Below are 21,809 nucleotides of genomic sequence, written 5' to 3' on the forward strand. Positions count from 1 at the left end.
ACAAAAATGTCACATGATTTATTAGTTTAAAATGCTTACTTTCGAGATTTACCATTAATATATGTAACAGATTCATGAAACCAGTCAGTTGATCAACGGTGAAGTTCATTTCTTTTGCCCAACATAATCCTGAGACATAGTAGTCCAGCAATATGGCTTCATACATATTATACTGAGGCAGTGTCAAATTCATGTACTCTTGTAGGAACCTACAGGGGAAAAAAGTAAACTTTTAAAATCTATCTTTTTTAATTAAATAAATAACTGTTTTTTACTCCTACTCATATTTTTCAGAAACACAATTGAACGTTACAAGCAATCATTCAATAACCCACTCACAGTATAGGGATCAAGCTTTGACTCAAAACTGTGTACATGTGCTCAAGTTTCCATTTATTTAATACAAACAGGATTAGGTTTGTTTGAGCGCACAGGAAGGGTTTAGGGATTCACACATCAGAGAGGCTTCTTTTTAGGAACGTTGTTCTCATTCCTTCTCTCTCTCTCCTGAGTTCAGGTCAGCCATTATTATGGTAAAACAGTCACTCAGAGTCTCTGGTATTTCATGCTTCTTTCTTGATTTTTATTGGTTCTTTGTAGGCTAGCACTAAGGTCTTCTGACTCTTGGTATATTCCCCTGGACACCATTAGGTACCCCCACCTGGAACCCTTAGCTATTCCGGCGGGTTGTTTGTTGGCCGAAATGCACAGAGGGAATTACTATGGGGTTAGAAGGCTTCCCAGTCTGAGGTATTTTGCAGCCATTTCTGTTGCGCCTCTCCCCACCTCCGACCAAGACTGTTGTCTATGATGAAGTTTAAAGTCTTATTCATCTTCACCAAGGTCTTATCTTTCCCACGGTTGTACCTCCCCCTTTTGGCCCTGCTCTCTTTCGCCATCAAATTTCCTCCTGGCATCCCTGCCTCTAGCCTCTCTCTCTTAGCCTGGTTCTCGTCTTCCATTCTACCCTGCTCCTCCTCTCCTCTGCTCTCTTACTCCCCTTCAACTCCCATCCTCTGCTCTCTTTCTTGCTGCTCTTCCTCCCTCTCTTTATCACTCAAGTACTCCACTCCTTCACTCTCCTTCTCTTCTCCACCTTCTTTCCACACTGACACACTATCCTCTCCTACATATTCCCTTCCCTTTCTCTTGTCCACCTCTTCGCCGTGCATTCATTCTCTATCCTTTTCAACTGTCCTCTACACCAACCATTCTGTACTCCAACCACTAACACCTACATAGGACATCTAGAGCCCCACGACTGCACTGTATGGTTGTATGATTGCATGCAGGTGTGTATGTGGTGCAGGTTTTCCATGGTTTGGCTCTTGGCTACATAGACTAACCATTCTCTATGAGGTTTCAACTGGAAAGTGGACCATCCCGTGACTCCACTTCCAGACAGCACAAGAGAACTTACTGTCTTTTTAAAAATTAGTCAAATGCCTGCAACCTTCTCCAAAGATAACTGAGCTTTCCTGGTGCCCACTATACAGGGCAACTTCTGACTCTTCCCTAACATTCACGGTTTCCGCTGAAAGGGTAAGCATAGGCCCAGGGAATATTCCATGAGTAATTCTAGCAAACCTCCCCACCTGAATCATTAGTGCCTTTTTGTGGGAATAACTTGGCTTGTGGGCTCCCTCTCCTGTGGGTCCATTAGCGGCTCACTCCAACTTGGAGTCACATGTAATATCAAAGTAGAATGACAGCTTTCAGAACATTGTAGGAAGTTCTTGCCAGGGGTACTTATTACTCACCCAAGCCTATCACTGTACCTGGCTGATAACCCATGTACCACTTCCGGGGCCTGCATCACAGAGCCGATGGCAGTCCCTGGACATCATGAGGCTAGGCCCAGTACCATCCTCTAACCTCATGCCTGTGACTGTCATGTAAATCCACCCCTTCTGTAGTGGCTTCTTCTATATTTTCCAAAGGGAACTGGCTCAGAAAGTCACTTAGGCCCAATATTCCTCCCTGCTAGTACTTAAATGTTGAAATATAAGCTTTCAAGGCTAGGAACGATACAAAAGGTTAATTTCCTTACTCTTTGCTATCAACATTAAAAGTACGTGCAGCTTCATAAGTTGGCTGGTGCAAAATCAACGTGCTGGAATTAACGTGCTGGTATTAACGTATACCAGCACGTTTCCGCACCGGCCAACTAAAGGTTGGCCAGTGAGGTACCTGAATTACCTCCAGCTGGAGGTAATTCATGCACCCTACTGACATAAATCACTGGTATTACCGGTGCTGGCAATATCTGCAAAATCCCCCATGGAGTCCAACAGGACAACAGGACTCCATGGAATGGGGATTAACATCCAACACCGGCACTCGTGATCCGGCAATAATACCGCCGGACCAAGTGCCGGTATCTATATTTCAGTTTGCCAGTATCTTGACGGCTTTACGGCAGGATACCGGAAAACTTGTAATGAGGCTGATGGTTTGCAATTAGCTGGGCCTGCCTGTCCATAAAATAATATTGCAAAGCTCGCTTAATGCAAGACATTCCAAGTCGAGGATGGAATAGTTCCTCTCTTGGGTTAATGTTTTTTGGTTGAGGTATAAAGTGTGGCATTTACTATCCCCTCATTCCTGTAAAGGAACAGCTACCAACCATACTTGGGATGCATCCATTTGGAGAGAAAATGGCTGGGAAAATCAGGTCTTCTGAAGAGGGAGGCGGCATAAATACAGCTTCAATTCCTCAAAGGTCTCCTGACTTTACTTTGTTCAACGTACATGGTTTGATTGTGACATCTTCAGATGGTCAGTCAGGAGTCCAGCAATACTAATGGGGAATTAACTTTAGTAGTGTCTGTTGTAAGGAAGGCATGGTATCAACAGTAAAACAGACACATGGGACCACAGTTCAAGGGTGTTTATTGTCCTTCAAAAAGGGTTTGAAAAACGCCTAACTAATCCTAAATCTAAAGATGGAGGCAAGCTACGAGCAACAAATAATAATAACGCTGTCCTAGTGGTGTCTTGTCAAAATAAAAGGGCCTATACTAATAAACCTATTGCCAAAACGTACCTCTAAAAACAAATAGTGCGAGAAACAGTGTTTCCTCCTAGGACTTCACAAGCATTCACTTTCTCAGGCGATTCACTATTCAGCTCGGAACCCCCTCAGCCGGGCTCATATCCTCTCAATGCAATGTTCAATTAGTCTGACTCCGCGGGCTCAGACCAATGGCAATTTATCTTTTTTAACACAAACTTGCTTTAACCAAAAGCTCTTAGCTGATCTCCTTCCGCCGGGCTCGGACCAACTTCATCTACTTTGCCATCAACTTCCTTTACACTATAACATCGAAGACTTTTGACTGTGCACAGGATTTTGCTTGACCCGTTGCAGGACCACTTCGACTAACAATTCTTTGTCACTCTTTCAGTTGGATACCTGTCGGAGACTTTCGAATGAGCACGCATGTGGTGCCGAACCACTGTCTAAGGTATCGTATCTTGCTTTCAAAGTTCAATCAGTCATATGTTGATTAATTTTACTTGCGTGGATTATCACATACACTTCATACAATGTTTGCATCACTGTTCACTATACAATGTTGCCGCTTGCAACCTTATCTTCAACACAGACCGGTCTGGTATTAGTCTCCCCAACTCACCGGCTGTGCTGACTTCACTGGAGCTGCTTTGATGTAGTAGCCAAGGACAGTACCACGGCGGCAAGCGATTCTCCCCGCCTTGACTTTCGACACAGGAGAGCCCCAGGTACCTCCGACATACAATGCAGGATTCTTCTGCCTTGTTTCCTGGTCTAACGTTTTCTATTCTTGAAGGTTCATGAAACTAACGGTTCCTCATCGAAAAGGTCAAGGGCACTTCCCTACTTGCGATCCTCTTCGGTTTTGCCATCTTTCACCTTGTATTAAACTGCCATCTTGGAACTGCTGCTTCCTGGTGTGCTTTCCCTCGCTCAGTGTGTGCTCTCGTGCTCCACCTTTTATCCGTGTGAGGCAAGTGTAATGGAAGTCAGGTGTATGTAATGGTCAGTAATTGCCTGACCCTGCCTGACCATTGTATTGGGACATGTCAGGTATGCGGCTCGGGTGTTAGTCCGTTTTCTCTCATAGTGAGCTATTCGTGAGAAAGTGTTTGTGTTGGAAAATGGGGGGCAAGCGGGTTGAGTTCCTAAGTATCCTACCTGGTAGGATGGGGTAAAGGTGTTACAGGGAAAGGGATACCGCGTCTCGCCATCCGGCGTCGCACTCCCCGAAGACTCCTCATGCAGGTGATCCTCCCGCACTGGTCCACCCCCAGGAACTGGATCCAAAAGTGATGGCCGTGTCCTGGCCACCTGGATGACAGATCCCCAGGGACTAGCAGGTGAAACACCTTCAGATTTCTCACACTGTATAGACAGGCGAAATGCCTCAAAACATTTTTGTTTATAGGTAAAGAGATCTTCGGAACTGCTTTTACTTTGCCTACCTGAAAGCCCAGATACTTCTAGGTAGACTGGGCTAAGTGACACTTCACAGGGTTGGCCTTCATCCCATCTTTCAAAGCTTTTGGGTCAACAAATATAGGTTTTGCTTGTGTTCGCTCCAAGTGCTGCTATGTGTCACAATGTTGTCCATGTAGGCCCCAATATCAGGATGGTGTGGCTGAAGTTCCTGATCCATTAAATATTTTACCAACGCAGGCACACCCATGCAACCCAAAAGGTAGAACTTTTGTTTGCAACAGTGCATGTGTGCTAGAGAAGGCATTTTTCCATTTTCAAACACCAGAGGTATAGAATGTATAGAATAATGAGCAGAAAGAAGTGAATCACAAACAGAAAGAAGAGCAGTTTCCGTAGAATGAAGGGGACAAAAACCTGACCGAAAAAAGGAGGAATAGAGTTTGCAGTGACATGGACAGAAACCTAAGAATAGACGAGACATTCAAGCAGTTTAGAAAGATATTTTGATGGGTTCTTTGGATTGGTTTGGTGTTTCTGGAAAAAAACTTTTTTCTCCTTCCATAGTATGGCTCAGTGATAGACACAAGGCATGAATTTTACAGGCCAGGGCATCTACCAGCGTACTGAACCTCTTCCACTTTCTTTCTAATGAACTGTCCTTTCTTTGCAGTAGTGATAGTTCATTATCAAACTAATTCTCTGTAGTTTTTGGGTTCTTGGTCATAGGTGTGGGTAGACTATCAAGGGTTCTCGTTAGCTCCCAGTTTGATTTGTTGTGGGCTGCAGTTGGACTGGTGTATGCCCTGCACTGGGCAAGGAGTCTACAGGGATTGAACTGAAACCTTAACTTTCTTAATGATTGTTCAGGGGGCCTCTGTGGATAATGTTGATCCCATTAGGCCCTTTGTGTTGCTGGGCAGCCTTTATTGAAATGGAGAGTAAGATATGTTGTACCTAAGCCTAGGTTTCTAATGCTAATTAAGAAATCTTGTGCTGGATTTTTTTATTAATACAGTCCAGCCATATGTAATGTCTCCCAGGGCGAATTGCCTTGCATAAAGAATGAATCGGTTAATGAAGAACAGAAACCAGTTGACAAAAGTAAGTGGACTTGATTAGTATGAAACGGTGAGAGAGGCCGTCATGTGTACAGATTGACTCCCCATTTGTCTTAATAAGGAGCTAGAAGGATAGTTGTAAAATAATGATAAAACAAATAGGACAGGGTCTGATTAGCTTGTAGTGAGGAGAATTGTGTCAAGGATTGTTTGTTGTTTGCAAGTCTTGCTTATGTTGTGTGTGTGTTTGTGTATGAATTGGCTAGCCTGTTGGGCGTGTATAGTACTTTGGTGGTGTGTTGAGGGGAGCTGGGTGGTTAGTACATTGCCTACTCTCCATGTTCTTCTAGGTGACTAGTCTACACAATTCTATTTAATGTGATACATGATTGATCTTCCTGATCCTATCCAGTAATACACATGGTTAATTTCATAATCAAACTGTGGCTAATCTTCACAATTCTATATAAGTGATGCTAGTGGCTAATGTTCACAATTATATTTAAGTGTGGCGTGTGGCTAATCCTCATTATTCTATATGAGTAATGGCTGTACTCCCTGTCCACACCACACTTACTATTGCATCGCTGGTGGTTGACTGCGGCTGGTGTCCCAGGCGAACACGGGCAAACTTGGACTGGCTTACTCAGGAGCTGCCCTTTGCCTTGGGACTCTTAGCCGGGGCTGCCCAGATTGTGTCTTGTAAGGGCCTTCTGGCCAATCGGAGGATGGTGGGTAGGGAGGGAGGAGTGGAGAAGGGCCGACAAGGAAGCTGATTGGAGCGGGGAGGGGGCTCTGAGCAAGCCAAGGTGCTGAAGGGGCACCAATATAACTAAAACAGATACGTGGGGGCTTACAATGTTACTTACCCCAGGCACGGGTCACAGTGAGTGGCTACAGGGCTCTGGCGAGGGCGCTACATACCAAAAAATATTGAGCCTGCTGGCCAATCGGAGGCCGGTTGGCAGCGAGGGAGGAAGAGAGAAGGGTCGACAAGGAAGCAGGTCGGGGATTGAAGCAGGGAGGGGGCTTGGAGCACAGCAAGGCGCTGGAAGGGCACCAATATACCTAAAAAGGATACGTGCAGGCTGGGGGCTCAGGATGTTGCCTACCCCAGGCACTGGTCACAGAGAGTGGCACTGGGGCTCTGGCAAGGGTTCTACACCCTCACTTACAAAAACATTGCACCTGCTGGCCAATCGGAGGCCTGTGTGCGGGAAGGAAGGAGGGGAGAAAGGCTGATTCAGGATTGGATTCCGGATTGGAGCGGGGAGGGGGCTCCGAGTGCGCCAAGGCACTTAAAAGGGCAGTGTTGGCTAGTGCCTTCGAAAAAATATTGAGTCGTCCTCCATGTTTCTTTCCAGAGATAATATCACTGGATACCCGTTTGAGTGGGTTCTTGATATTCACCGTCACAGGAATAGGTCTGTAGTGCAACAGAAGAGACAAAAACTGTCAGAAGAACATAAATAAGACATCCTGCTGACACAGAGGAATTACGCACCCAAGTAAGGCCTCCTAAATGGCTGGCAGAGAACTAGAGATCTGCACAAGTGTGAGATGAATGACCAGAACCTGCAGAGGAAGCAGCTGGGGTCCTCAAAGGGATTTGTTAACTTATGCTAGCCTAATAGGGGAATCCTGTAGCAGGAATGACGGGGCTTAATTCGTTCATATGTCCTGCAACCAGAGGATGGAGGAGATGACAGAGGGAGATAGGCAAGCAACTGAGGTCTATAAGTAGCGAGTTCCCAACATCGCATCTGATGAAACTTGTGGTTACAGTCCTGAAACATGCAAAAGGAGACCCATTGAACATTTTGAGAGAGAGGCAAAACAGACAATGAACTCTGAAACTTCTAGTGAATGTTTCTAAGAATGCGTCATAAAAAGTTAATATTGAAAGCAAGAGAATACTGAAACTGATGGCAACACTTCCCAAATGCACAACCGTAGCAATAGCAAGCAGTGAGTGAGAGAGAACTTGCACTGCATCTTTGGAATCTTTGGGGATATGCAGTATTAACAGCAAATTTTGTAAAGGAGTAAAACCATTCACTGAATCCTGGAATCCAGAACAAAGGTTACTAAGAACACCGCACTGAAGGTTAACTTAAAACCTGGAATCTGGAGGAAAGGTTTCGTAGCAGAACACAGCAATTCTAACATTGATAAAGACAGAGAAAAAGAGAACTTGTCCCACCCACTAGGAATCCTGAACTCAGTGGTGACTCTTAAGAAAAATCAAATTTTACTAAATTTAAATCGGATGTCTCACATTATTTGTATGAATAAACTGCAACTTCCTTGTTTCGATCTTTGAGTTGGGATGGGAATCAATATTCCTTGTGCATTTAATCTGAAATGAGGGCAATATCACAAGTTTTACAACCTAAAGATGAATGTTAGGTGTCCGGTTGGAAGTGTTTTGAGTAAATAATAAAGTGCAGGATGGGCTTTGTGTTGGGCCACTTATTGTTTGGTCAAAAAAGGGCCTTTGTGTCATTGAAGAGGTTAGTTGCTGGGATTATACCAAATCGATCCACCCACAATTTCGAGTCACCTATGATTAGAATTTCAGGGATAGTGTCTGCAGATACTGTGCCAGATGATGCATTTTATCTTAGAGTTTTTTCTAGTATATCATTTCTGTTATGAAGACATTTTTCCAGTGAATTTTGCATCATTCTATCACACACTGGAAGGAATCAAGCACTTTACCGTTTATTTTTTGGTGAATGTCATTAGTTGCTCACAAATGTTTTGAATCATGAGTCGGGGTTATGTAGCTCACTGAAGACTGTGATTTACTTGTCGTCAAAATAGTATTTTGCTTAGTCAAATAATTAGCAGTCATTTTTGCTTATTACATTGCAAGTGCTTAGCGTGTGTTTGCGGGAGAATAAGCGGAATTGGCTTGTAACTTGGGGTCAGCCTCATCCAAATAATGGGATCTGGTGAGCCTGCATAACCCGCCGGCTGAAGGAGTGTAGGATTATCCAGGTTCTCTGTGACTCTACAGGATTTCTTGGAAGTGTATGTTAAGGGCTTATCTAGGGATGTCTTGCGGAGGGGAGGTGATCTCACCTGAGACAGTCCATTTAAGAGACAACATGGGGAGGACCTGCATGTAAGAGTCAGGGTTGCACCGGTTCTATGGAAGGTGCAGCATGTAGTTCCATCCCATGCAACTATCACCATACTCCAAATCTAGCCTCACAGTGCACAGCTTTGGGGTAAAAGCTCTTTGGAGATGTGCTCAGAGGATGGGATCTGGATAGTAGTGAACAGTTTTAGTAACCAAGTAACTGACACTCGGTCTCCCTTCACATAATCTATAAACTCCTACAATTATCTATGGTTATGGTATGGTTTTTTCAACTCATCAACTCTGCCTTGATAGGCAACCATGCAGAGAAGTCTTACACGCACCACATCACCAATCTCAGTTTGAATGTTTCTTTCTTTGATCACCGTATTGTGATATTTCTTGTATTTGCATTGTTTTCCTTTCATTCTCCTCACTACAAGCTAATCAGACCCTGTCCTATTTGTTTTACCATTATTTTACAACTATCCTTCTAGCTCCTTATTAAGACAAATGGGGAGTCAATCTGTACACATGACAGCCTCTCTCACCGTTTCATACTAATCAAGTCCACTTACTTTTGTCAACTGGTTTCTGTTCTTCATTAACCGATTCATTCTTTATGCAAGGCAATTCGCCCTGGGAGACATTACATATGGCTGGACTGTATTAATAAAAAAATCCAGCACAAGATTTCTTAATTAGCATTAGAAACCTAGGCTTATTCTCACTAGAGGTCTTGTTTTCATGGAATGTACGACTCTCTAAAATTCCTACCCAAGTTCTGGTTTATCCACTTTCACTGCCCCTTGGAGAGCAAAAATGACTATCCGTTAGAATTGGGAACAAGTCATCCAGCAAAGTTGCAGTTCTGACCAGCAAGCAAGGATTTAGAAATATTGTCAGTGGAAGCTATTCCCCATAATGACGACCAGGCAGGTGAGTTGGCTACAGTGATCAATTGGCATCAGATAAGAAATGAGAGCAGGCCCAGGGTTAGGCAATGTTGATCTTTTAGAGTATCAGGCTAGATTAGCCATAATTATCCCATCCAGGGTAACCAATTACGCTGGGGAAGTCGGCCTCCAGGCCAGGGGAATGGAGGCAGGTTTTGCCGACGAACCACAACCAAGAACGTTGGTAGATACCATTGAGTGGTGTCGTCAAACCGGCCAACTTAATAAACCATTTCCCCCTTCCTGCTCCTCCGACATAACCAACGCCACTACACATGACTAGGTGCTAGCCTACTACACAAATACTCGGAGCGTTTATCTAATGCTTACACCCTAGCATACCGCTGAAACTGTGGAAACAACACTAGAGGGAACATCCCTGCACATAGTCCATACATCTATTGACTCGACACCGATACACCAACATTATATATTCAACACCTAACATGCACCAGCGACTCTGGGCCCCTTATGGATACAAGGAACCAGTGCGCACAAGCACAAGCCCCACCGTAACATCACATGACACACACGTCCAACACAAACACTAGCACACATCTGAGGCACGGAGTCTTACCCATATGGGTATAACACATGGAGGCTCCCTAACCAAATCCCACATGCAAGACAATGCTTACAGACACCAGTTACTCCTGGTTCTGAACCTCATATCATACTTTCCCCACTAACACAACCATCCCTCTTCTCTTGCAGAGCTACGTGAGCCCCTGGAGACTGTCCTTGGGTGGTAGCGGTACAAATCAACATAACATAACAATTTTGACAAGACAACATTCAAACTGAGATTGGTGATGTGGTGCGTGTAAGACTTCTCTGCATGGTTGCCTATCAAGGCAGAGTTGATGAGTTGAAAAAACCATACCATAACCATAGATAATTGTAGGAGTTTATAGATTATGTGAAGGGAGACCGAGTGTCAGTTACTTGGTTACTAAAACTGTTCACTACTATGCAGATCCCATCCTCTGAGCACATCTCCAAAGAGCTTTTACCCAAAGCTGTGCACTGTGAGGCTAGATTTGGAGTATGGTGATAGTTGCATGGGATGGAACTACATGCTGCACCTTCCATAGAACCGGTGCAACCCTGACTCTTACATGCAGGTCCTCCCCATGTTGTCTCTTAAATGGACTGTCTCAGGTGAGATCACCTCCCCTCCGCAAGACATCCCTAGATAAGCCCTTAACATACACTTCCAAGAAATCCTGTACAGTCACAGAGAACCTGGATAATCCTACACTCCTTCAGCCGGCGGGTTATGCAGGCTCACCAGAACCCATTATTTGGATGAGGCTGACCCCAAGTTACAAGCCAATTCTGCTTATTCTCTCGCAAACACACGCTAAGCACTTGCAAAGTAATAAGCAAAAATGACTGCTAATTATTTGACTAAGCAAAATACTATTTTGACGACAAGTAAATCACAGTCTTCAGTGAGCTACATAACCCCGACTCATGATTCAAAACATTTGTGAGCAAGTAATGACATTCACCAAAAAATAAACGCTAAAGTGCTTGATTCCTTCCAGTGTGTGATAGAATGATGCAAAATTCACTGGAAAAATGTCTTCATAACAGAAATGATATACTAGAAAAAACTCTAAGATAAAATGCATCATCTGGCACAGTATCTGCAGACACTATCCCTGAAATTCTAATCATAGGTGACTCGAAATTGTGGGTGGAACGATTTGGTATAATCCCAGCAACTAACCTCTTCAATGACACTAAGGCCCTTTTTTGACCAAACAATAAGTGGCCCAACACAAAGCCCATCCTGCACTTTATTATTTACTCAAAACACTTCCAACCGGACACCTAACATTCATCTTTAGGTTGTAAAACCTGTGATATTGCCCTCATTTCAGATTAAATGCACAAGGAATATTGATTCCCATCCCAACTCAAAGATCGAAACAAGGAAGTTGCAGTTTATTCATACAAATAATGTGAGACATCCGATTTAAATTTAGTAAAATTCAATTTTTCTTAACAGTCACCAGTGAGTTCAGGATTCCTAGTGGGTGGGACAAGTTCTCTTTTTCTCTGTCTTTATCAATGTTAGAATTGCTGTGTTCTGCTACGAAACCTTTCCTCCAGATTCCAGGTTTTAAGTTAACCTTCAGTGCGGTGTTCTTAGTAACCTTTGTTCTGGATTCCAGGATTCAGTGAATGGTTTTACTCCTTTACAAAATTCGCTGTTAATACTGCATATCCCCAAAGATTCCAAAGATGCAGTGCAAGTTCTCTCTCACTCACTCACTGCTTGCTATTGCTACGGTTGTGCATTTGGGAAGTGTTGCCATCAGTTTCAGGATTCTCTTGCTTTCAATATTAACTTTTTATGACGCATTCTTAGAAACATTCACTAGAAGTTTCAGAGTTCATTGTCTGTTTTGCCTCTCTCTCAAAATGTTCAATGGGTCTCCTTTTGCATGTTTCAGGACTGTAACCACAAGTTTCATCAGATGCGATGTTGGGAACTCGCTACTTATAGACCTCAGTTGCTTGCCTATCTCCCTCTGTCATCTCCTCCATCCTCTGGTTGCAGGACATATGAACGAATTAAGCCCCGTCATTCCTGCTACAGGATTCCCCTATTAGGCTAGCATAAGTTAACAAATCCCTTTGAGGACCCCAGCTGCTTCCTCTGCAGGTTCTGGTCATTCATCTCACACTTGTGCAGATCTCTAGTTCTCTGCCAGCCATTTAGGAGGCCTTACTTGGGTGCGTAATTCCTCTGTGTCAGCAGGATGTCTTATTTATGTTCTTCTGACAGTTTTTGTCTCTTCTGTTGCACTACAGACCTATTCCTGTGACGGTGAATATCAAGAACCCACTCAAACGGGTATCCAGTGATATTATCTCTGGAAAGAAACATGGAGGACGACTCAATATTTTTTTGAAGGCACTAGCCAACACTGCCCTTTTAAGTGCCTTAGCGCACTCGGAGCCCCCTCCCCGCTCCAATCCGGAATCCAATCCTGAATCAGCCTTTCTCCCCTCCTTCCTTCCCGCACACAGGCCTCCGATTGGCCAGCAGGTGCAATGTTTTTGTAAGTGAGGGTGTAGAACCCTTGCCAGAGCCCCAGTGCCACTCTCTGTGACCAGTGCCTGGGGTAGGCAACATCCTGAGCCCCCAGCCTGCACGTATCCTTTTTAGTTATATTGGTGCCCTTCCAGCCCCTTGCTGTGCTCCAAGCCCCCTCCCTGCTTCAATCCCTGATCTGCTTCCTTGTCGGCCCTTCTCTCTTCCTCCCTCGCTGCCAACCAGCCTCCGATTGGCCAGCAGGCCCAATGTTTTTGGTATGTAGCACCCTCGCCAGAGCCCTGTAGCCACTCACTGTGACCCGTGCCTGGGGTAAGTAACATTGTAAGCCCCCAGCCCGCACGTATCTGTTTTAGTTATATTGGTGCCCCTTCAGCACCTTGGCTTGCTCAGAGCCCCCTCCCCGCTCCAATCAGCTTCCTTGTCGGCCCTTCTCCACTCCTCCCTCCCTACCCACCACCCTCCGATTGGCCAGAAGGCCCTTACAAGACACAATCTGGGCAGCCCCGGCTAAGAGTCCCAAGGCAAAGGGCAGCTCCTGAGTGAGCCAGTCCATGTTTGCCCGTGTTCGCCTGGGACACCAGCCGCAGTCAACCACCAGCGATGCAATAGTAAGTGTGGTGTGGACAGGGAGTACAGCCATTACTCATATAGAATAATGAGTATTAGCCACACGCCACACTTAAATATAATTGTGAACATTAGCCACTAGCATCACTTATATAGAATTGTGAAGATTAGCCACAGTTTGATTATGAAATTAACCATGTGTATTACTGGATAGGATCAGGAAGATCAATCATGCATCACATTAAATAGAATTGTGTAGACTAGTCACCTAGAAGAACATGGGGAGTAGCCAATGTACTAACCACCCAGCTCCCCTCAACACACCACCAAAGTACTTTACACGCCCAACAGGCTAGTCAATTCATACACAAACACACACACAACATAAGCAAGACTTGCAAACAACAAACAATCCTCGACACTGGCTCATACGCATACAGATAAAACAGGCCAGCGCGCACAACCTTAAATATCAGCCAATCCACACATACAACACAGACACACCCCAACACAACAAGCACTCCCAGAAAAACAACCTAGGCATTGGGTTGTACCCTATACGGATACAACAAGCCTATGCGCATAACTACAACCTTAAATAGAAGCCAACCAACACATAAAACAGACAGACACAACCCAACATAACAAACATCACAAAACATCCCAGACACTGGGCCTTACCTGTACGGATACAATCCCGTGCACGCAATCAACCATCTGCAAGCCAACAGACAGGCGCCAGTTTCTCCTGGTTCTGGACGTATCCTTTCACTCTACCCTCACTAACCATGCCGTCATCTTTCTTGCAGAGCCTCTTGAGAGCCTGGAGACTGCCCTTGGGTGGTAGCGGTTTGCGGTATAAATCAACATAACATAACTTGCCCCAAATATTCCAGGACTGGAGTTTGTTTATATAATTGCACCAGTCCTAAAATATGTTGGGAAAGGTGGTTAATGCATTAAAAATATATATATATTGAGTCACCCTCTATGTTTGTACAAGCGATTACATCACATATAACCACTCAAACAAACCTCCGTTTTCTGTCCTTTGATGGAAACACTTTACTACTGATCTACCTGGCTAACAACTTTGTGGCAGAGTGGGATATCTTTCGTCTAGCATTTCAAGTGACAAGTGGCCCCAACCCCTTTACCACGTCCCTGAACCCCTTTAAATTTGATTGAACCCCTATACATTTAATGATCTCCAAAAAAGTTATATACATTTTATAGTAATTCGTTAAGAACCCTGCTGTAGTGTATATAACATTTGATAGAGATGTATCTGAATCCCTATACATTTCATTGAATCCCAATACATTTGAGAACTTCCACATTATTTTTCAAATATATTCAATATACATTTTATAAGATTCCAATAAAGTACAATACAAAATTGATATAGATATGTCCAAACCCCAATCAATTTAATTGAGCCCCAATAAATGTGATGGCCTCCAAACTTTATATATTCATTTTATTATAAATTTGATAAGAACCCCAATGGGCTGGATATAAAAATACAACTTTGATAGCACGCCTACAGTTTGAATTGGTCTGTGTGCTAAATAGGTCTATGGGAGGCTCTAAGGCTATGACGCTATTCGGGGTGGGGTCTCACAATACGGATATATAGCTGTTATTGTAGGCCCCGAATGTGTGTTCTTCATACTTCTCGGGGCTATCCAGCGTGGTGTCAAAGAAACTAATTATGAACACCTATAGTTACGACAAGGAAAAAACAGCCCCTGGTGGGCAAAGCGATCTGATAATAGTTATTTACCTTTTTGCCTTCGGAAAGGATGCAACAGTTTTGATGCAATGGACAACTTAAAGGCTTTGATGGTGGACCATGAATATTGGGAGATCAGTGAGAACATTACACTTTGTGTAGGCAGTCAGCCGCCTCTCATCGCCATAGTCATGGGGAGGTTTGTTGGAGATGTCATTAAAAATGCTCAGGTGAGTGCAGCCGGATATATGGCTAATTTGCAAATGGCAAATGATGCCGACGCTGTGGTTCTCGAGCAGCCCATTGGGGTAGAGCCCGTACTGTCATGTTTAGATATGCAACATGGTGAAATGGAGCCTAAAGACAATGACTACGAGTCTATGATCATGTAGAAAGATAGAGGGGAGTTGGGGGGAGAGTGACCCTGATCCCCTCAACATTTGGGGAATAGGGAAGAACCTGGAGTGTCAATATCCGATGTCGTGCCAGCCAGTGGGTATATTTTTAAAGTGAACGTTTGCATCTTTTAAGCGGTGCGGCATCTAACCCAGAGTTAAAAACATGTATTTCTGTTTTTGTCTACAGCCTCTAGCTGATGAAATGGATGGCAATGAGGAGAGCCAAGCTGTAGCAGACACTATCAATATTTACAGTGTTTTCTGCTCAAATCAAATTGAATCTCAATAACAGACTGTGGAAGCAATGTATCTCGCTAATGGAGACCAATAGTGTTAAAGACGATGCATTCACAACAGTTGTGACCTAAGTGAATATCCTGACCATTCAGGGCTTCACAGCTATAGTGGTGAAAACATGTTTATAAACAACACTTTCACTTCCAAGATGGCCGACAAACCCGTTGCACCATGAGGAGAGCACTCCTTCCCGGCGGCCCTAATAAGGATCAATAAGCGCACCAACTAAGGACCCATTAACAGAAAAAACTGCATAAACAGCTCAGGATCACCCGCAGCTAAAAGAACTTCGAGCGGAGCAGTGCAGCTGGCATAGATGGGGCTAGGTGAGCGGACCAGCAGGCACAGGCGGTCCCCGAGGCACAGAGGCCGGCGGCAGATCAAGAGCAGGAAGAGAATCGGAAGAAGCCGGAGCCCCTCCTCCCCTTCGCTCTGACTGCTCGGGTTGTCGGGGTGTCAACCGGCCCCCATCACCGGAGGCGGGGACGACAGGGTGCCAAAGGGAACCCCGGTGGCCCGCTTGAGAGGGAAGCGAGGTAGCCACACCAGAGCACCGCCGGGACCGGGTCGGCGTCCCAGCCAAGCAAGTAAGGAGGGGGTCGGTGGACACCCCAAGAAACCAATACTCACGGCCCAGCCCCCGCCCCCCTCAGATTCTCACTGGCAGCCTTCGCCTCTAGCCAACGGGACCCTACCCAGGAACCAAGGAACTGCCCAAGCACGGGGGACAGACACCCGCACGGAAACGTCTACACGGCAGTCCCTGTGGCCTCCGCTCGTCCTAATTCGAAGGCCCTCGGGGCATCCCAAAATGCACATGAACTAGTCCCTCTGGTGTGGGGGACTCGCACAGGAGAATCACCCTAGGCACACATTGACCCAGCAAAGGGCCCACACAATACGGGACACACAGTCAGCAGAGCCACATCAGATTAGTGGAAGGCAGCTACATTCAAACTGTAGAGACACGCAGTAGCTGCCAAGAAGAGCCAGTGCCCATTCAACGAGGGTACCCCTAGAGGAACTTAGGCCTTTGAGGGGTGTGGGGAGGCAGGTGAGGTCCCTGACCCTACCTTCATCCTCCTCAACAAGACGCCTGTTCCCCTCCCCGCCTGCCCATTTGGGAAGAAGCCCCTAACCTGGCATGAGTAAGGCACCAAAGGATCACCAGAGCACAAGTAGTTTGCCAGGCACCACAAGGGGAACTGGAGCAGACAGGTGAACCCAGGAGAGGGGGAAGCATGAAGCTTGCCACACGAAGAGGCCAGGGGATCCACAGCCGATAGGAATTGGATCACACCTACCCTTGGACCACCACTGAACATCCCCCTGGGAGCAGTGAACCCAGCGCACAAAAGGGAACCCGACGCCCTCGGCCCCCAGAAGGGTTTGACGGACACCTGCACCCACGAGGCACTCCAGACCAGCACCAAGAGGGCAGGAACATTTCGGAACTCGGGGAAGAACCCCCGCACTACAGACATAACAAAGCAACCGCAGTCGCTGAAGATGTTGACAACAAACCCAAAGAGGCTAAAGAAGGCACCCCTGGACCCAAAAAAGCAGGAAGGGACACTCCAAAGGCTCTGGAGAAAAGAGGGGGAAGCCTCGGAAGAGGAAGATAGGGCAGGGACCGAGAAACTCATGCAGGTGGAACATCCATTTATACCACCAGGTCAAGACCTCAAGAGCGAGGTGCTGCAGCAATGCTTCAAAGCATTCAGCGACCAGATGAGTACCACCAAACAGACACAACTAAGCCTAGTAGGTACAGAAATAGCCCAATCTCTGCAAGAACTCAAAAGTAACATCGAGGAATTGAGCGACATAGTTGAATAGAACGCCATCCAGGAGCTCACAGAGGACACACAAAAGATCGACGTACTGGCAGAGCAGCTAGCGGTTGCAACACACAATCTAGAAATCCAAGTGGAGGATTTGGAGAACCGCTTGAGGCGGTCGAATATCAGGGTGAAGGGGCTGCCAGAGAGCGTGAGCGGCGCCAATGCAGCATGTGTTTAAAGAACTGCTGGACATTGAGACCGGGGGAGAAATCCTTATAGACAGAATTTACTGAGTGGGTCCCCTCAGAGAAGAACCTGGGGCCAGACCAAGAGAGGTGGTGATGGCCCTACAGCGATACGACCAAAAGGAACAGATACTCCATGCGGCAAGGAAAGCTACCCCCCCATCAAGGTGAATGGCACTGCTATAGAACTATTTCAGGACTTGGCCAAAATTAAACTTGCAAAGAGGAGGCAAATGAGACTAGTGACCAAGACCCTTACGGAAGGTCAGACGAGATACAGGTGGACATTACCCGTCGGGCTGGTCTTCACGTGGGAATGGCACCAGCGCGGCATCAACACGCTGGAGGAGGGCCTCAAGATCTTGAACATCGAAGAAGAGGGGGATGCGGCGAGAGGACAAGGCAGAATAACGAATCACGAAGGCCACAGAGAGAAGCCATGGGAGTGGAGGAAATTTGGGGAACCTAAGTCAAGGTGAAGCACTTGCGGGGCCCAAGGGGGCTAAGACCCAAGTCCCCAGAATAAGCGGGCTGTCCTACTAATTGGTCCAGTTGGGATCACCAGGCTATGGGCCTGCCCCCAAGTAGACTCAAGGGGGGCACCAGCCCACGAGACTGAACCAGGAGACAGGAGTGATGGAGCCAATTTTTGGAAGTGGGGGGAGGGCAAGGGGATGCCTCTCCCCGCAAGGTAGATCTCTGGGAATGGAACGAGACCCGGCAACCCAGGACGCTGTACCGCCCTGGGGAAGTTTGGCCAAGTTTAGCCAGAGGGGGTAAAAGGGGAGGGAGAGAGGAGGGTGGGTTGGAGGAGGAGGGGGATTGCAGAAACATGAGGAGTCACAGGGTACAGTGAGGTATGGGTAGTAGCAAAGGGATTCAAATTCTCACTCTCAACATTAGTGGGCTAAATATACCGGCTAAGAGGCGGAAACTGGAGAACCTTCTCCAGAACGATAAACCAGAAATTGTGACTCTCCAAGAGACTCACATACGCTTTTAAGATAAGCATAGACTGAAGCTGAGAGGGTACCCTCAGGTCCTACAGGCCAATGACAAGAACAAGGTTAGAGGGGTCCTGATTGCATTTAGACACCTTCCAAATGTCCAAATAATTGATACGAAAGCCGACAAGGAGGGCAGGTTCCTCTTTTTCCATATAATGGGAAAGATCACGCCTCACAATAGCAAAAGTCTACGCCCCTAATTCCGGGCAAGACGGGTTTTTGAGGAGGGGCGGGGGGGCGATGGAGAAGTTAGACCAATTCACAAGGGATCACTTGATACTCACAGGGGACTTTAACCTGGCGTGGCACCCGGCCACAGATAGAAGCACGGGTAGGACTCCCTCATCTGGCGGCCCATTCAAATGGCTTCAGGCTAGTATGGACAGACTGGCTATAGCAGATACATGGCATGAACTAAAAGGGGACTCCAGGGGTTGCACATACTTCTCCCACGCACACAGAACGTTTTCAAGAATAGATTACATCTGGGTCTCAGTGACTGCTAGGACAAGTGCGGAATATAGACGTGGGTTCTATCGCCCTGTCAGACCACGCCCCCTTGCAGCAAAAAATTGAATCGGAGAAGGGGGCGGGGGGCGGTCCTTGGAAATGGAAATTCCTCGCAACTTACTAAAAAACACAGTGATCGCAGCGAGCTACGCGAAGCCATTAACGACTTCTATGTGGAAAATAAATCCCCCGGAGGTGCAGGAGGCAGTAGTGTGTGATGCCTTTAAGGCAACCATGCAGGGGGTACTAATCACAAAACAGGCAACATGGGCTAAACAGGAAAGGGCTCTCCAGACAGACTTAGAAGAGCGTTTAAAAGGGGTAATGGAGAGAATGGAAACAGACAAAGAGGCAGTGATCAGGAAAGAGTACAGGCTCCTTAAAGGGCAAATTAGTGTCTTACAGACAAAGCGGGTAGAAAAGTTACTACTATTTCTGAGGCAGAAATACTACCTACAGGCAAACAAAACAGGCATGCTCTTGGACAAGCAGGTAAAAAAAAAAAAAAAGTGAAGTGGCGGGCGTGATACGTTGCATCCTTAGCAGGGGGACGGGAAGCCACGCAAACAGAGAAGATCCTGCAGGCATTCACCCAGTTTTACGCCACTCTGTACACCAGAGAAAGGCCCGACCGCAGCCTCCAAAGGACCCATCTAGGATCCTGCCACCTAAAAAGACTATTCCAGAGCCAGCAAGAAGCCCTGTAGGGGGCGATCACAGAATGTAAAGTACAGGCGGCGATCAGATTGCTACTGCCGATCAAAGCCCCCGGCCCGAAAGGGTTCTACAAGGCATTCCAGACGACACTATCCCGCATCGGACTTCTATGTTCCACTCCTTCTCTGACACAGGCTCTATCTCCCAGTACATGGAAGAAACCAAGGTAGTCCTCTTCCCTAAAGCTAATAAGAACGTCACCCCCTGTAATTCCTATCGTCCTAATAAACCTCAACACCAACATTTTTACAAAAATCTTAACATCTAGCATGGACAAAGTAATCCCGGACCTGATACACCCCGACCAGGTGTGCTTTTTGTCAAGGGGAGACAGACGTTTGAACACATCAGGCGAATATCCCATCTAATAGAGAAAGCAAACCGGGCTTGAGGGAGGGGGTCCTAGCTCTACCCCCGAGAAGGCTTTCAACCGGGTTGAATGGTCATTCTTGTTTGCTACCATGGAAGCAATGGGGTTCGGACCAGCCTGGTCAAAGCCAACTACAGATCACCGTAGATCAAGTTGGCCATCAATGGGTGCCTCTCACAACCGATAGGGATCTCAAGAGGCACTAAACAGGGTTGCCCCATGTCACCAGTCCTGTATGCGATCTTCCTATAGCCTTTTCTCGCTAGAATCAGACAGGAGAGGGGAATAAAAGTGATCGTCTTCGGAGGGGAGGACCACAAGGTTATGGCGTTTGCCGATGACTTGCTGGTCGTACTCACGGACATGAGCTCCTCCCTCCCGACGCAAACGACACTCCTAACGGAATTTGGCAAAGTGGCAGGCCTGAAGACCAACACCCAAAAATCTGAAATAATGGAACTGCAGGGGGACAATTCCCCAGATCCCCTAGATACAGGACAGTTTGCACGTGCAGAGGGATCCTTCCGCTACCTGGGAGTGAATCTGACCCCTTCTCTAGAGGATACGTACCAAGCTAACTATCCTCAGCTACTGGAAACATTCAAAGCGTGGCTAGGTGAAAGGTGGCTCCTTGGCATATCTTGGATGGGCCGCATCAGCGTCATCAAAATGATAATCCTCCCCAGAGCACTTTATTACTTCCAGGCCCTCCCCTTACCAGTTCCCAATAGCCTCTTCAAAGACCTGAACAAACTGGTGCAGAACTACATACGGCAGGGGAAAAGACTGAGGGTGGCATGGAATGCCATGACCGCCCCCACGGAGGCGAGGGGAATGGGTGTCCTGAACTTCAAAATGTACCACCGGGCTGCCCAACTGAGGATAATCCGAGACTGGTTCACAGGGAACCCAGATAGCATCTGGCGAAGAATGGACAGGGCAGTTGTGGGTAGGCCCCTAGACGAGGTCTTGTGGTGTCCCAGAGCAGATAGGCCCCCCAATATGTACAAAAGCAGAGTAACCGCCCTGGTGGGAATACATGGGACGCTATGTTTAAAGAAGCGGAGATCACATCCTATCCATCACCGTTCACCCCCCTATTTGGGAACCCACAGCTCGCCCTGGGGTTGGAGAAAGGAGCGTTCACTAGGTGGGATAAAGAGGTATGCACCCGCGCAAGGGATATGATGGAGGGGCAAGAGGTTAAATCATTCCAACTATGGAAGCAAACCATGGGGCTGAGGTTATTAAATGGGAAATCATATCATGCCTCCTTTTGATTTATATTGGCCTAAGCCTAATCACTCTGCGAAAACCGCATTGCAAAGTTCCGATTTTAGATCGACTTTGCCGCCATTTTAGAATCATCCGCCATTTTGATTTCTGTTTGTATGTGATTCTCTGTTCTAAAATGGGGGACTTGTCTCTAACTTGCAACCAAGCCTTCCCGACCTTTGAGTTCTGTTACTGGTTAGAGTGTCCGAGGGCAGACTCTTCAGACTAATGAGACCTTGCACTAAGCATGACTTGCTGTCCTAGGATTGTCTGCACTAACAAGCCTCA

The 21,809-nt window shown here is 46.4% G+C and overlaps 1 protein-coding gene across 1 annotated transcript in view; it reads right to left on the reverse strand.

Annotated features, from left to right (window-relative positions):
- CABCOCO1 (ciliary associated calcium binding coiled-coil 1) overlaps nucleotides 1-21,809 on the reverse strand; it is a 419,036-nt gene that overhangs the window by 299,856 nt on the left and 97,371 nt on the right. The window contains exon 3 of the mRNA XM_069611204.1: nucleotides 40-209. Within this exon, the coding sequence (XP_069467305.1) occupies nucleotides 40-209 (170 nt within the window). The remainder of the gene's footprint in view (nucleotides 1-39; nucleotides 210-21,809) is intronic.

The sequence above is a fragment of the Ambystoma mexicanum genome, chromosome 8 (genome assembly GCF_040938575.1).
Source record: "Ambystoma mexicanum isolate Mex_15411 chromosome 8, UKY_AmexF1_1, whole genome shotgun sequence".
NCBI lineage: Eukaryota > Metazoa > Chordata > Amphibia > Caudata > Ambystomatidae > Ambystoma > Ambystoma mexicanum.